Source organism: Engraulis encrasicolus, chromosome 20 (assembly GCF_034702125.1).
Source record: "Engraulis encrasicolus isolate BLACKSEA-1 chromosome 20, IST_EnEncr_1.0, whole genome shotgun sequence".
NCBI classification, from domain to species: Eukaryota; Metazoa; Chordata; class Actinopteri; order Clupeiformes; family Engraulidae; genus Engraulis; species Engraulis encrasicolus.
Window position 1 is genome coordinate 49,710,568 of NC_085876.1, and position 12,500 is coordinate 49,723,067.

At 41.8% G+C, this 12,500-nt stretch overlaps 1 protein-coding gene across 1 annotated transcript in view; it reads right to left on the bottom strand.

The window, feature by feature from the left end:
- Positions 1-8,482: 8,482 nt before the first annotated feature.
- grhl2b (grainyhead-like transcription factor 2b) overlaps positions 8,483-12,500 on the bottom strand; it is a 93,388-nt gene continuing 89,370 nt past the window's right edge. The window contains exons 14-16 of the mRNA XM_063186076.1: positions 12,156-12,241; positions 10,250-10,314; positions 8,483-8,925 (exon numbers count right to left, since the gene is read on the bottom strand). Of these exons, the coding sequence (XP_063042146.1) occupies positions 8,811-8,925; positions 10,250-10,314; positions 12,156-12,241 (266 nt within the window). The 3' untranslated portion in view covers positions 8,483-8,810. The remainder of the gene's footprint in view (positions 8,926-10,249; positions 10,315-12,155; positions 12,242-12,500) is intronic.

The window sequence follows — 12,500 nt, forward strand, 5'->3', positions numbered from 1 at the left end:
TATATTAATGAAAATGTATTTTATGTTTTTTTATTTTGAAAAGAAAACTAAGACAAATGTGCAGGTAATTGAGAGAGAGAGAGAGTGGATGTGCAGTAATCAAGGATTCCCTGTAACCACCCAATCCCTCTCGGAAATGACTGAACTTCCAATGAAGGTGCATGGATGGAATTTTGGGTTGAGTCAGTGAGTGAATCAGTGAAAGTGTGTGTGTGTGTGTGTGTATGTATGTGTGCGAGCATGCGAAAGTGTGTGTGTGTGTGTGTGTATGTGTGCGTGCATGCGAAAGTGTGTATGTGTGTGTGTGTGTGTGTGTGTGTGTGTTTGCATGTGTATGTGTATGTGTGCAAGCATGTGAAAGTGTGTGTGTGTGTGTAATAGAAAATAGGTGATTTTATATATAATATAATATATACTGTATAAGCCAGTGTATTACCTCCGTCCAGGGAGTGCAATGAATCTTATTCTCTCTCTCTCCTTCCGGCACACCACATGACAACGTTACGCCACTGTTCCCGACACCACATGACAACGTTACGCCACTGTTCTCGACACGTGTACAATAGCCCTTCTTCTCCTAGCTTAGCTGTTAGGCACATATTTACTAGTCAGGCCAAGAGCAATACAAATATCGTTTCTGAGTTCCGGGAAAATCGGGAGCTCCTCCCACTTTGTCAGCAAGCATTAGCAAACCAAGAGAGGCCTAGGGGTCGACCATGCCATTTGGGAAATGTTAATTGTTATGCTCTTGGTCAGACCAAATCTCGAAGAGATTTGAGAGTCGATGATAATCAGGCTACATATCACCACGTTTGATACCGCACTTCAAGTGTCAAGTGTTTGTGCTTGCTTGCGCATCCCACATAGCGAACTATTATGAAGCGAATTAAGTGATTACAATGCTGACAACGACCACTCTGGACGTAAAATTCGATACCAATATTTTGTTGTCGTTATGTGGGGTGCTGGGCTAATGCTTTCACACGCAAACACTCCAACTCAGGGCTGTCCGTAGTATATAGAAGCAGGCAAAGCGAAGGAAAATCTCACACAGTGAGGGAAAAAAGGGCAAAAATTACAAGGTTCCTGTTCTGCAGCTTACCAACAGAGGACAAATCATTTATACGTACGTGGAACCAAAAAGTTATATAAGAAATATATAATAGCTTATTTAAGTTATGTACACACAGCACAAAATCACAGCATTTCAGACCACATATAAATAAAACACAAACATATACAAACTATTGTACAGGAAGTCCTCTTCATCAAATGGCCTCAACAGGCTGAATTTCATAGTTTACAATCATGATGGACACACTGGTTATCAAACTGTGGAGAATGCCTGAGCAGCAGATGTTGAGTTTGTGTTTGACATGATTCTACAAACCGAAATTAAAAAAAAAACCAAAATGTGAAAAAAAGGACACGCTGTAATCTGCTGAAAATAACCACTGATTTCTTTAAAAAGTGTTTGTTTTTTGGGGCATTGTGATATTTAATTTATTTTTTTCTCTGCTTTATTTCGCAAATTCAGTATCAGGCATTTCACTTGTGGTAATCACAGCAACAGCACCATGTGGTCAAGTGCCAAATAAATATACAAGAAAACAAATAAACAAACAAACAGTATTGTATCCATTTATACACTGTACAATTGTTCTCTGTAAAAAAAACAAAAACGTTTGTCATTGTTCCATTTTGTAGATTTTGTATCTTGTATTTTGTGTCAGTGTAGATTCTAAAACACAGACATCTGTTTTGGTTATCTAATAAAGTACAAAAACAAACAAACACCAGAAACAAATGTTGTGAGTCTTTTTTTCTATTCACTTCTCTGGACCACGTTTCTCAACAGTGTCACTGCTAACTAAGTTAGCAACTTACTTGGTTGCAATGCAATTTCCCATTGGCAACTTACTAAGTCGCTAACTAGTTAGCTACAACACTGTCGAGAAATGAGGTCCTGACCAACTTTGTTTGGCAAACTTAAACCACACACTATGAAGTCCCTTGTGGTGATTTGAGAGTTCACAAAAAAACACCAGAAACAAATATTGTGAGTCTTTTTTCCTGTCTGAATTTTATTTTCATATAATGCTCCATCGTATCTTTTTAGCAAAAGTCACATACAGTAAACAGGTTTTCTCACAACAAATGGTGTTTTTATACAATCTCCAGGTTTGCTATTTACAGAACATCACAAACACATTTCCTCAATCAAAACATGCAATAGTATTGTAACAAGTGCCTGACCACTCACTTGCAGTGTTGCCAGATTGGGCTGTTTCCCGCCCAATTGGGCTGCTTAGGATGGCCTTGTGCGGGTAAAAATGGCATTAAGCAGAAAAACCTGACCAATTTTTGCCATAGAAATCAATAGAATTGGGCGGGATTTTAAGCGGATTTTGTGCTGGAAATCATCAGCCTCATCTGGCAACCATGCTCACTTGCCTGTCCTAGCACTTTGGCAGACATACACCACACAAGGAGTGCATTCCAATATGCACACTCCCGTCCTCCACTTCTGCTTGTGGCCTGGCCCCGGCTCCAAGGAGAAAACAATAAAGTTTCCCAGCTGTCAGCCACTTTTGGGGGACTGTTTCATTCACCATCCCAATTGAAAATGAAAAAATGACATTAGAATTGTACTTTTGCAAGATATTGAATTTATTTTCTGTCGTCAGTGACATCATCATGAGGTCACAAGCAGGCAAGTGAGCATATCGTCCGCATATCGGAATCCACCCACAATGGAGTCCCTTGTGGCGCTTTGAGAGTTCACAATACATTCAATACCCCTGACTGACAGCAATATTATATGGTGGACACTACGGTTTGACCTATCCCTCCCAGGGAGGCGTACCGGCAAGTAAAGTTAGTAGGACGATTCTTAAAGGGACACTGTGCAAGAAATGGTCAAAAAGGGTACTGCAACTATGCTGCGAATTGAAAATGGGCTGCCTATTGCCAAATTTGAACTTTTCATGAAAAGAAAGGGCTTAGCCAAAAAATGTGGCATCACCAGGTACTGACAAGTCAAGGGTAGCGTGAGCAATACAACAGCATATTGAAATTCACTGAACTGGTCCTTTAAAGCCCACCATTGACAGGGGGACGTACCCCGCAAACCCGGGTTTGAAGCATGACAAGGTAACTCTCCCCTCAGACTAGACACAGGGCCAAAATGACTGTCTTTCAAAAGGGTCACAAATACAGTATGTGTTGGCAACTGCAAATAAAGCTCCTCCACTGGTATATAAAAAATATATACATTTACATAAACTGTGACGGCAAATTAAACAAATGCATTTGTCATTGTAAGGTGAAGGTAAAATATGTGCTATAGAACTGTGGCCAAACTGAAATACTGTAAATGCTATTACTCTCTAGTAGAGATGCACCGGATCCTGATTTTTAGGATCCTACTGGATACTGGATCCACTGCTTAAGATCCTGCCGGATCCGGATAGTCTGAAAAACCCTATTATCCTGCCGGATCCGGAACCGGATCTTGGATCCTGTACATCTCTACTCTCTACCCAATCAAAACATGAGGTACAGTATATTTGTGGGCTATGAATGGAATTGCTGTGGTGCAGCGTGTTTGGGCAAGGGTCGGGTGGCCACGAGGGCCCAGGTTCGAAAGTGGCCGGGGTCATTTCCCAACCCTTCCCCATCCATCACTATAACTTGCATGACTTTTCTGTTTGTTTTCACTGTCCTGTCCTTTTTAAAATTTATTTTTGGGGCTTTTTGGCCTCTATTGTAGACAGAACAGTGAAGACGTGAACAGGAAGTGAAAGGGGAGAGAGAGAGACGGGGAATATGGCCGGCAAAGGACCCGGGCCGTGTTCGAGCATGGATCAACCGCGTAACAGTCGAGTGACCCACCGTTATCCCCACGGTAGGGCCTTCACTGCCCTGTCTTAATAAAGGGACCCCCCCCCCCCAAATTACTACAAAAATAATACACTATTTCTGGGAATTTGGTATTAGCAGTGGTGTAGTCTACGTAGAACGCGGGCATACGGATTTTAGGGATTTCAGTATACCCACTTAAATTTGATTGATCCATTGTTTTGAATAACACAAATATATACAGTATACCCACTTCAAAATGCTCAAATTTACAGTATACTACCCACCATAAAAAAGTAGACTACACCACTGGGTATTGATGTAACATTTTCCCCAAATGAAAGATGTGGACTGTTTTATACATCTTAGCTGTGTTGCACTGTAATTCCTTACACACAGTATAAATGAAAAATGAAAAAAGGTCGCACCATGCATAGGTTTCTTTTTATTTACACAGACGCGTTTCGGCGCTCTGCCTTCCTCAGTGTGCACACACAGAGGCACACTGAGGAAGGCAGAGCGCCGAAACGCGTCTGTGTAAATAAAAAGAAACCTATGCATGGTGCGACCTTTTTTCATTTTTCAGTCTTACAATATTTTGGTCAGCACCCTTAAAAGGAAGAAAAAAACTGTTGGGTGACGCCTGCTCCAACCCTTATGAACTTACACACAGTATAACCAATTGGCTGATTTCAAGCCTCTGGGGGAGTGGCCTAAAAGGTATGTGGCCATCTTCAGAAATAATATTTTCTAAATGAAATAAAAGGACATCAAATAGAGTATTGCTTTTTCGGTCTAAATCCGAGTTCCATTAGAACAGATTGAGATTAACCAAGCTAAGCAATGCCTCTTTGGAGACTTTGTGGACCATTTCTTCTAGAGTGCACTCTACCGCATTTATAAAAAGGCATTACACAACCTAAAAACAACACAACAAAACTGTACAAAATATATATTTTTAAAAACACTCTCCTTACATGTTCAAAATACAGAGAAATAATGAGACCACACAGGAGCAAAAAATGAAAGTGAAAACGTCAAGACCACTTGCAGTGAAATTCATTTCGCAAGACTGAATTCATAAAAAGAATTCAAAGGTATTCTTGGCAGATCTAGAGAACTAGACAAATACATCTAACAGCATGCCACTACTATGAATTAAAGGACCAGCTCAGTCAATTTCAACATGCAGTTGTAATGCTCACACTACCCTGGACTTGTCAGTACCTGAGGTTTTTTTTTCTTCTTCTTCTTCAGCCTTTTCCGAGATCCTGGTCATTGTAATGGGGGAAGCGCTTTGTTTACATTTCAAAAAACCATTTTTATTTATTCCCAAAAAGATCTAAAAGGTTATACAACATCAGCAAACAACTAGCAGACAGCGGTACCTTTTCGGAAAATATTTGGAGTAGGCCTATGTTCATTTTTTTTTAAATGTAAACAAACGCTGCCCCCATTAGAATAGCTCATATCTCGGAAAGGGGTGAGCCGAAAAATGCAGCACCACCGGGTATTGACAAGTCAAGGGTAGCGTGAGCAATACAACAGCATATTGAAATTGACAACTGGTCCTTTCAGGCTTTTTGGTAAGTATTTGGGAATACTAGGCTACAGAAATTCATACAGCAGGCTTTCCAACTTGGGGCCCACTTGAAAATTGTACAAATGTTCTGGACCCACCTCTGACCCAATAAGCCATAAAACTCAAATAAATAGTCAACACCAACACACACAAATATTATTTTGAGTTTTAGAAAATGATTTCAAGGCCCACTTGGAATACCTTCAGGTTCAAGGCCCACCAGTGGTGTGGGGCCCTGGCCCACAGTTTGAGAATCGCTGCCATAGAGCCTAAACTGGTGGGCAGAAAGCTTGTGGAGCTACTGTATCAACAGAGAATCTTTAAGTATATAGAGATATGCCAACATAATAGGTTTCTATGGGCACCTAACGCGACCAGGTTCCGGTCTGCCTAAAGGGCCGTGTCATAATGCTCCTACAATGAATAGAACAGTCCTTAGGTCTGCCTAAAGGGGGCCATAATAGAACCAGGAAACAATGGGCCAATGGAACCTCTCTCTCTACTCTCTCTGGTATCAATACTATTGTACAGAGGCGCCTAATAAGAGAGTTATGACAACGGGGTACCCGTAAGTCGGTTGGTGATGTGATTTGCGTAGAGTCAAATATTTCCAGACCGCAGTTTTCTGTTCACTAGAGACTAACAAAGAACCATTACATAACATAACAAACAAAGATTAAGTAGAAACAAATCACATCTACATTTACCTTTACCGCACTTAACCTTAACCGGCCACCTCCTGGAACTAATTAACTACTTCCTGGAACTATTGTCAATGACAATACATTTAAATGTAAAAGTCTCCATGAGTTGCCATTGTTATGGAAAGAATGGACCATTATGGTCTATGGGAGTGTTGTAACTCTCTCAGTAGACGTCTGTGCTCTTGTAGCGGTAGCTCAAAGGAAGACTTTGGGTACATTCCAATATGCACACTCCCATCCTCCACTTGTGCTTCTGGACTCGCCCCACCTTCTGGCCCCGGCTCCGTGGAGAAAACAATTAAGTTTCCCAGCTGTCAGCCAGCCTAGCCACAACAACTTTTGAGGGACTGTTTTTCATTCACCATCCCAATTGCAAATGAGAAAAAGACTCTACAATTGAGCTTTGGCAAGATATTGAAATATAATGCTGTTGTCAGTGATGTCATCATGACGAGAAGCAAGTGGAGGAGGCAAGTGGAGGAGGCAAGTGGAGGAGGCAAGTGGAGGAGGCAAGTGGAGGAGGAGGCAAGTGGAGGAGGCAAGAGGAGGAGGCAAGTGGAGGAGGAGGAGTCAGTGGAGGAGGAGGAGGCAAGAGGAGGAGGCAAGTGGAGGAGGCAAGTGGAGGAGGCAAGTGGAGGAGGAGGCAAGTGGAGGAGGCAAGTGGAGGAGGCAAGTGGAGGAGGCAAGAGGAGGAGGCAAGTGGAGGAGGCAAGTGGAGGAGGCAAGTGGAGGAGGAGGCAAGTGGAGGAAGCAAGTGGAGGAGGCAAGTGGAGGAGGCAAGTGGAGGAGGCAAGTGGAGGAGAGAAGCAAGTGGAGGAGAGAAGCAAGTGGAGGAGGCAAGTGGAGGAGGCAAGTGGAGGAGGCAAGTGGAGGAGGCAAGTGGAGGAGGCAAGTGGAGGAGGAGGCAAGTGGAGGAGGCAAGTGGAGGAGGCAAGTGGAGGAGGCAAGGTCGCATATTGCAACGGACTCTATATGAACAAGATCAGTGCAACGGCGTTGTTGCCAGAGAACTGAACTGTTCATTTTCAGGTAGCTGCTGAGTTCACAGGCTTGTACGAAATTCCGAATGGAAAGAATTTCAATTCAAAGTAATGCCATTATACGAACACTAGGTGGTGGTGTTCTATTTACTTTCAATGGGTAGTGTAGATTAAATTCAAAGAAATTCAAGGTAATGGCACCACCTAGTGTTCGTATTATGGCATTATTTTGAATTGAAATTCTTTCCATTCGGAATTTCGTACAAGCCTGGTGAGTTCACAGCTTCACTCTATCTTTTGGCTTAAAAACACCTGCATCATCATCAAACAAGAGACATTTCTGGAGAGTATGTCTGTTACGACACAGGGTAAGTTAGGACAGTAAGACTTGACACCGGCGTCATACGGAAGACATAAGAGTGTCATGACACAGTCATGAGCGAGTCATAAACACATGGTGTCAGTGTCAAAAATGTTTTATGGTCATGAGAAGTTGACATTGTTAGGGCTGTCTTTGCCATAACCGAATGTCACTTGATGACAACAGTCATAACATGTTTATGACATTGACATAATGTTTATGACACATGAATGACTGCATTTTGACACTGTTATGACACCGTTATGTCATGCGTATGACGCCTGCGTCAAGTAAAGTGTTACCATTAAGGCGGCAGCCTGTCTGTCTGTCTGCCTGGCTCCTGTACACAATCTACAAGTTATCTACAAAGATTGGCATCAGTTCGATGAGAGTATAAGCCCACTCCTATCCATGGCATCAGTGTATTGTAGCAAAGAGAATACTCCTTTTCCCAGACCCATAAGTGCACTATTGCAGAGAATTGTCCTCTCCCCTCCTCTCCACTCCTCTCCTCTCCACTCCTCTCCTCTCTCCTCCTCACCTCTCCTCTCCTCTTCTCACCTCTCCTCTCCTCCTCTCCCCTCCTCTCCTCTCCCCTCCTCTCCACTCCTCTCCTCTCCACTCCTCTCCTCTCTCCTCCTCACCTCTCCTCTCCTCTTCTCACCTCTCCTCTCCTCCTCTCCCCTCCTCTCCTCTCCTCTCCTTTCCCCTCCTCTCCTCTTCTCTCCTCTTCTCCCCTTCTCTCCTCTCCTCTCCTCTCATCTCCTCACCTCACCTCTCCCCTCCTCTCCTCTCCTCTCCTCTCCTTTCCCCTCCTCTCCTCTCCACTCCTCTCTCCTCCTCTCCTCTCCTCTCCTCTCCTCTCCTTTCCCCTCCTCTCCTCCTCTCCTCTCCTCTCCTCTCCTCTCCTCTCTCCTCCTCTCCTCTCCTCTCCTCTCCTCTCCTCTTCCTCTTTTCTCATCTCCTCTCCTCTCCCCTCTCTCCTCTCCCTCTGCACCTTGAGTGTGTGTGAATAATGACATAATTGTCTGTGACCGTCGAGTGGCTGTTTGAAATGTGAAATGCGCTCGGTCCTCTATGTCTTTTACTGAGAGATGGCCAGTGTTGCCAGATTGGCCGGTTTCCTGCCCAATTGGGCAGCTTAGGATGGTCGTCTGCGGGTAAAAGTGGCATTTTGCAGGAAAACCCGCCCATTTTTTGGCCATATTATAGAAATCAATAGAATTGGGCGGGATTTAGTGCTTCCAGGAAAGTTTTGAGCATTTTTTTTGGGCTGGAAATCATCAGCCTCATCTGGCAACCCTGAGGGAGGGATGTCCGCCTCAAATCTCGGTCAGCGTGATTTTGAAGCCGTCTGCGTAGCCCTCGATGTTGAGGATGAAGGTGTCCTCGTTAGAGTAGTGCTCGATGATGTTGTCGTCCATGTTCACCAGGATGCTGCGGGAGGGAGACAAACAGGAAACACACAGGTTTACATTACGTAACGTTACATTACATTACATTAGGTTACATTACATAACGTTACATTACATTACACCGGTTTACATTACGTAACGTTACATTACATTACATTACCTTACATTAGCTAACATTACATTACATTACGTTAGTTTACATTACATTACATAACGTTACATTACATTACATTAGGTTACATTACATTACACTACATTACATTGCATTGCATTACATATTAAATTGCATTAAACTATGCAACATTGTATTACATTTCATAACGTTACATTACATTACATTAGGTTACATTACATTACGTTACATTACACTACATTAAATTGCATTGCATCAAATTACGCTACATTGCATTACATTACGTTACATTGTATTTTTTATAGTGCCTATATTACATTTAGCCTAATGGGTAGGGCAGTGGTATATAGATCAGAGGGTTGCAGGTTCGAATCCCACACTTCCACTCTACTAGTATCTCCTCAAGATTGAAGAGGAATACCCAGCAGTGTCATTAGGAATTCCTGTTTGAGCAGAACCCTGAAGAAGGCTTGCGCCGAAATGCGTGGGTCTCTGCTCCCATGTTTTTAAACTTATTAGCCATGTTCCAATAAAGGCTTTTTAATATTTTTCCACAAGAAGAGTGCCTTGGACTCCCTTTTTTGACAAGATATTGTTTTTTTCCCCAACACCAAAGAGCACCTTCAAGATTTTTTTCTGAACAATTCCCTGAGCACTTAGACTAAGACTAAATTGGGAACGCAATGACTAAAATATGACTAAGACTAAAATTGATTTTCATCATTGTGACTAAGACTACATTTTAAAAAGCTGACAAAATTAACACTGGTGTCAAATAAAATAGATAAAAGGAGAACCAGTGTGTGAATAAGTTTCATTCTGCACAGTGTGATATATGTTAAAAAGAGAAGCAGTGTGTGGGTAAGATTTATTCTGTACTGTCAATGATATGTGTTAAAAAGAGAAGCAGTGTTCTATTATGTACAGTGTTGACTAAAATGTCTAAAAATTGACTGTGACTAAAATAGATTTTCGTCATTTAGACCAAGACTGAATTGATTGATTGATTGAATTGAATTGAAACTGAATTGATTTTCGTCATTAAGACTAAGACTGAATTCGGAAGGCAATGACTAAAATATGACTAAGACTAAACTTGATTTTCGTCACTGTGACTAAGACTACGACTAAATGAAAAAAAAGCTGACAAAATTAACACTGATACCCAGTCCTGAATGACCAGGCGCTGATCCCCACACCTTACTCTACTCACCCCTTCTTGCTCTTCTTGTAGATCTTGGCTATCCTCTCGATGGGCACTCCGTATTTCTCTGAAATCTGAAATCATTACGTGAAAAATGTAAGTGTACGAGAGAAAAATCATGGGCACAAAAACACTGCCAGCCTCCCGCAAACACTGGTCCTCAGGCCTGTACTACTAAGAAGCTGGTTCAGGAGTAAACCAGGTGAAGTTAAGAGGTAAATCATCTAATAGAAGAGCCTGCAGCCCTCATTTTCTTAGGATAATGAGGGCGCCTGGCTCTTCTAATAGATGAGGTTCTTATCCAGGCTCTTCTATTAGATGATTTACCCCTTAACTTAATCACCTAATAGAAATCATCTAATAGAATAGCCTGGAAGAAAATGAGGGCTCCAGGCTCTTGTATTAGATCAGTGGTGCTCAAACTGTGGTACGTGTACCACTGGTGGTACTTGAGACATCTCTGGTGGTACTTGGAAGAAATCATTTTTTGTGCATTGATTTGAAGGATGATCAAGTTGTTGCAGTCGATAATGTCTCTTTGGTCTCACATTTTGTAATATTGAAATGTATGAATCTGAAAACACAATGCAGAATAATAGTAGGCAAGCAAGACATTTAAAAACAACTGGATGTGACCGTAGCTGTTGATGCCGTTATGAACCTATCCTGTATTTACTGGCAAAAGTGAATATGGAAGGCCTTTGCTGCAATATTCTAATGTTGATTGTCAATGTGGTACTCGGAGAGGTCAATATTTTCTCGGGTGGTACTTCACACAAAAAGTTTGAGAACCGCTGTATTAGATGATTTACCTCTTAACTTAACCTGGTTTACTCCTGAACCAGCTTTGTAGTATAGGCCCCTGAACAGACGTGTCAAAAGCAAGAGTGAACCCCCAACATGTCTGTGCATGCCACTGGCTATCGGTGTGTGAAAATGTTCCTTTCTAAATTGGGCACATCTTTGTAGCACATTTGTGGAGCCGGCATCCCTGAATGGTGATAGAAGTAAAAAAAAAACACCTGCCCCAGTGTCCTTCCAACACAAGTAACTGAGTAACTGGCAGTGTTGCCAGATTGGGCTGTTTCCCGCCCAAATGGGCTGCTTAGGATGGACATGTGCGGGTAAAAATGTCATTTAGCAGAAAAACCTGCCCAATTTTTTGCCATAGAAATCAATAGAATTGGGCGGGATTTTGTGCTTCTAGGCGGGTTTTGAGCATTTTTTGGGCTGGAAATCATCAGACTCATCAAGTAACTGAGTAGCTGGTCTACAATCACTTATCATGCGCTAGTGTTGAACCTACACCGTACATTTGAGAGCTAATTCTGATTTTACTTTTGACACCACTGTTGCTGAATAAAGATGGCATTATTATTATTATTATTATTATTATTATTATTATTATTATTATTATTATTATCATTATTATTATTCGGGATGCACAGATACCACTTTTTTGAAAACCGATACAAGTACGAGTACATTAATGTGTGTACTTGAAACCGATACAGATACCGAGTACCGATACCGATACCTTTTACCACAAAAATACAATGAAAATAAATGCATGGCCTTGTTTTTTTTCCACCTGTGATATTATTATTGTCCATTTACATGTGGATTTAAATGTTAGTAAATGTATGAGGTGGCACTTTTTTCCATGCTGCTTTCAAGTCCACAGAACGTGACAAGATTTTGCATTGTTTTGTGTAATAGCAGTATCGTTCCTGGTATCGGCAAGTGCTTGACGAGTACAAGTATGAGTATAATGAGCAGTATCGGGTGCCGATACCGATACCAGTATCTGTATTGGTGCATCCCTATTATTATTATTATTATTATTATCATTATTGTTGTTGTTGTTGTTGTTGTTGTTGTTGTTGCTGCTGCTATTAGTAGTAGTAGTACTTACAGCGTCCATAAGGCCTTTCACAGTGGGCGACTTGAGCATGAGGGCATCAAACACCTCGTCAGCCTCCTTCCTCACGTACAGCAGCACTGGAGACACATGACCACAGAGACAGGATATATACGTATTACTATAAATACATGAACCCAGCAGCAGGAGCATCACGTACAGACACATGAACACAGAGACAGGATATATACGTATTACTATGAATACATAAACCTAGCAACAGGAGCATCACGTACAGACACATGAACACAGAGACAGGATATATACGTATTACTATGAATACATAAACCTAGCAACAGGAGCATCACGTACAGACACATGAACACAGAGACAGGAACA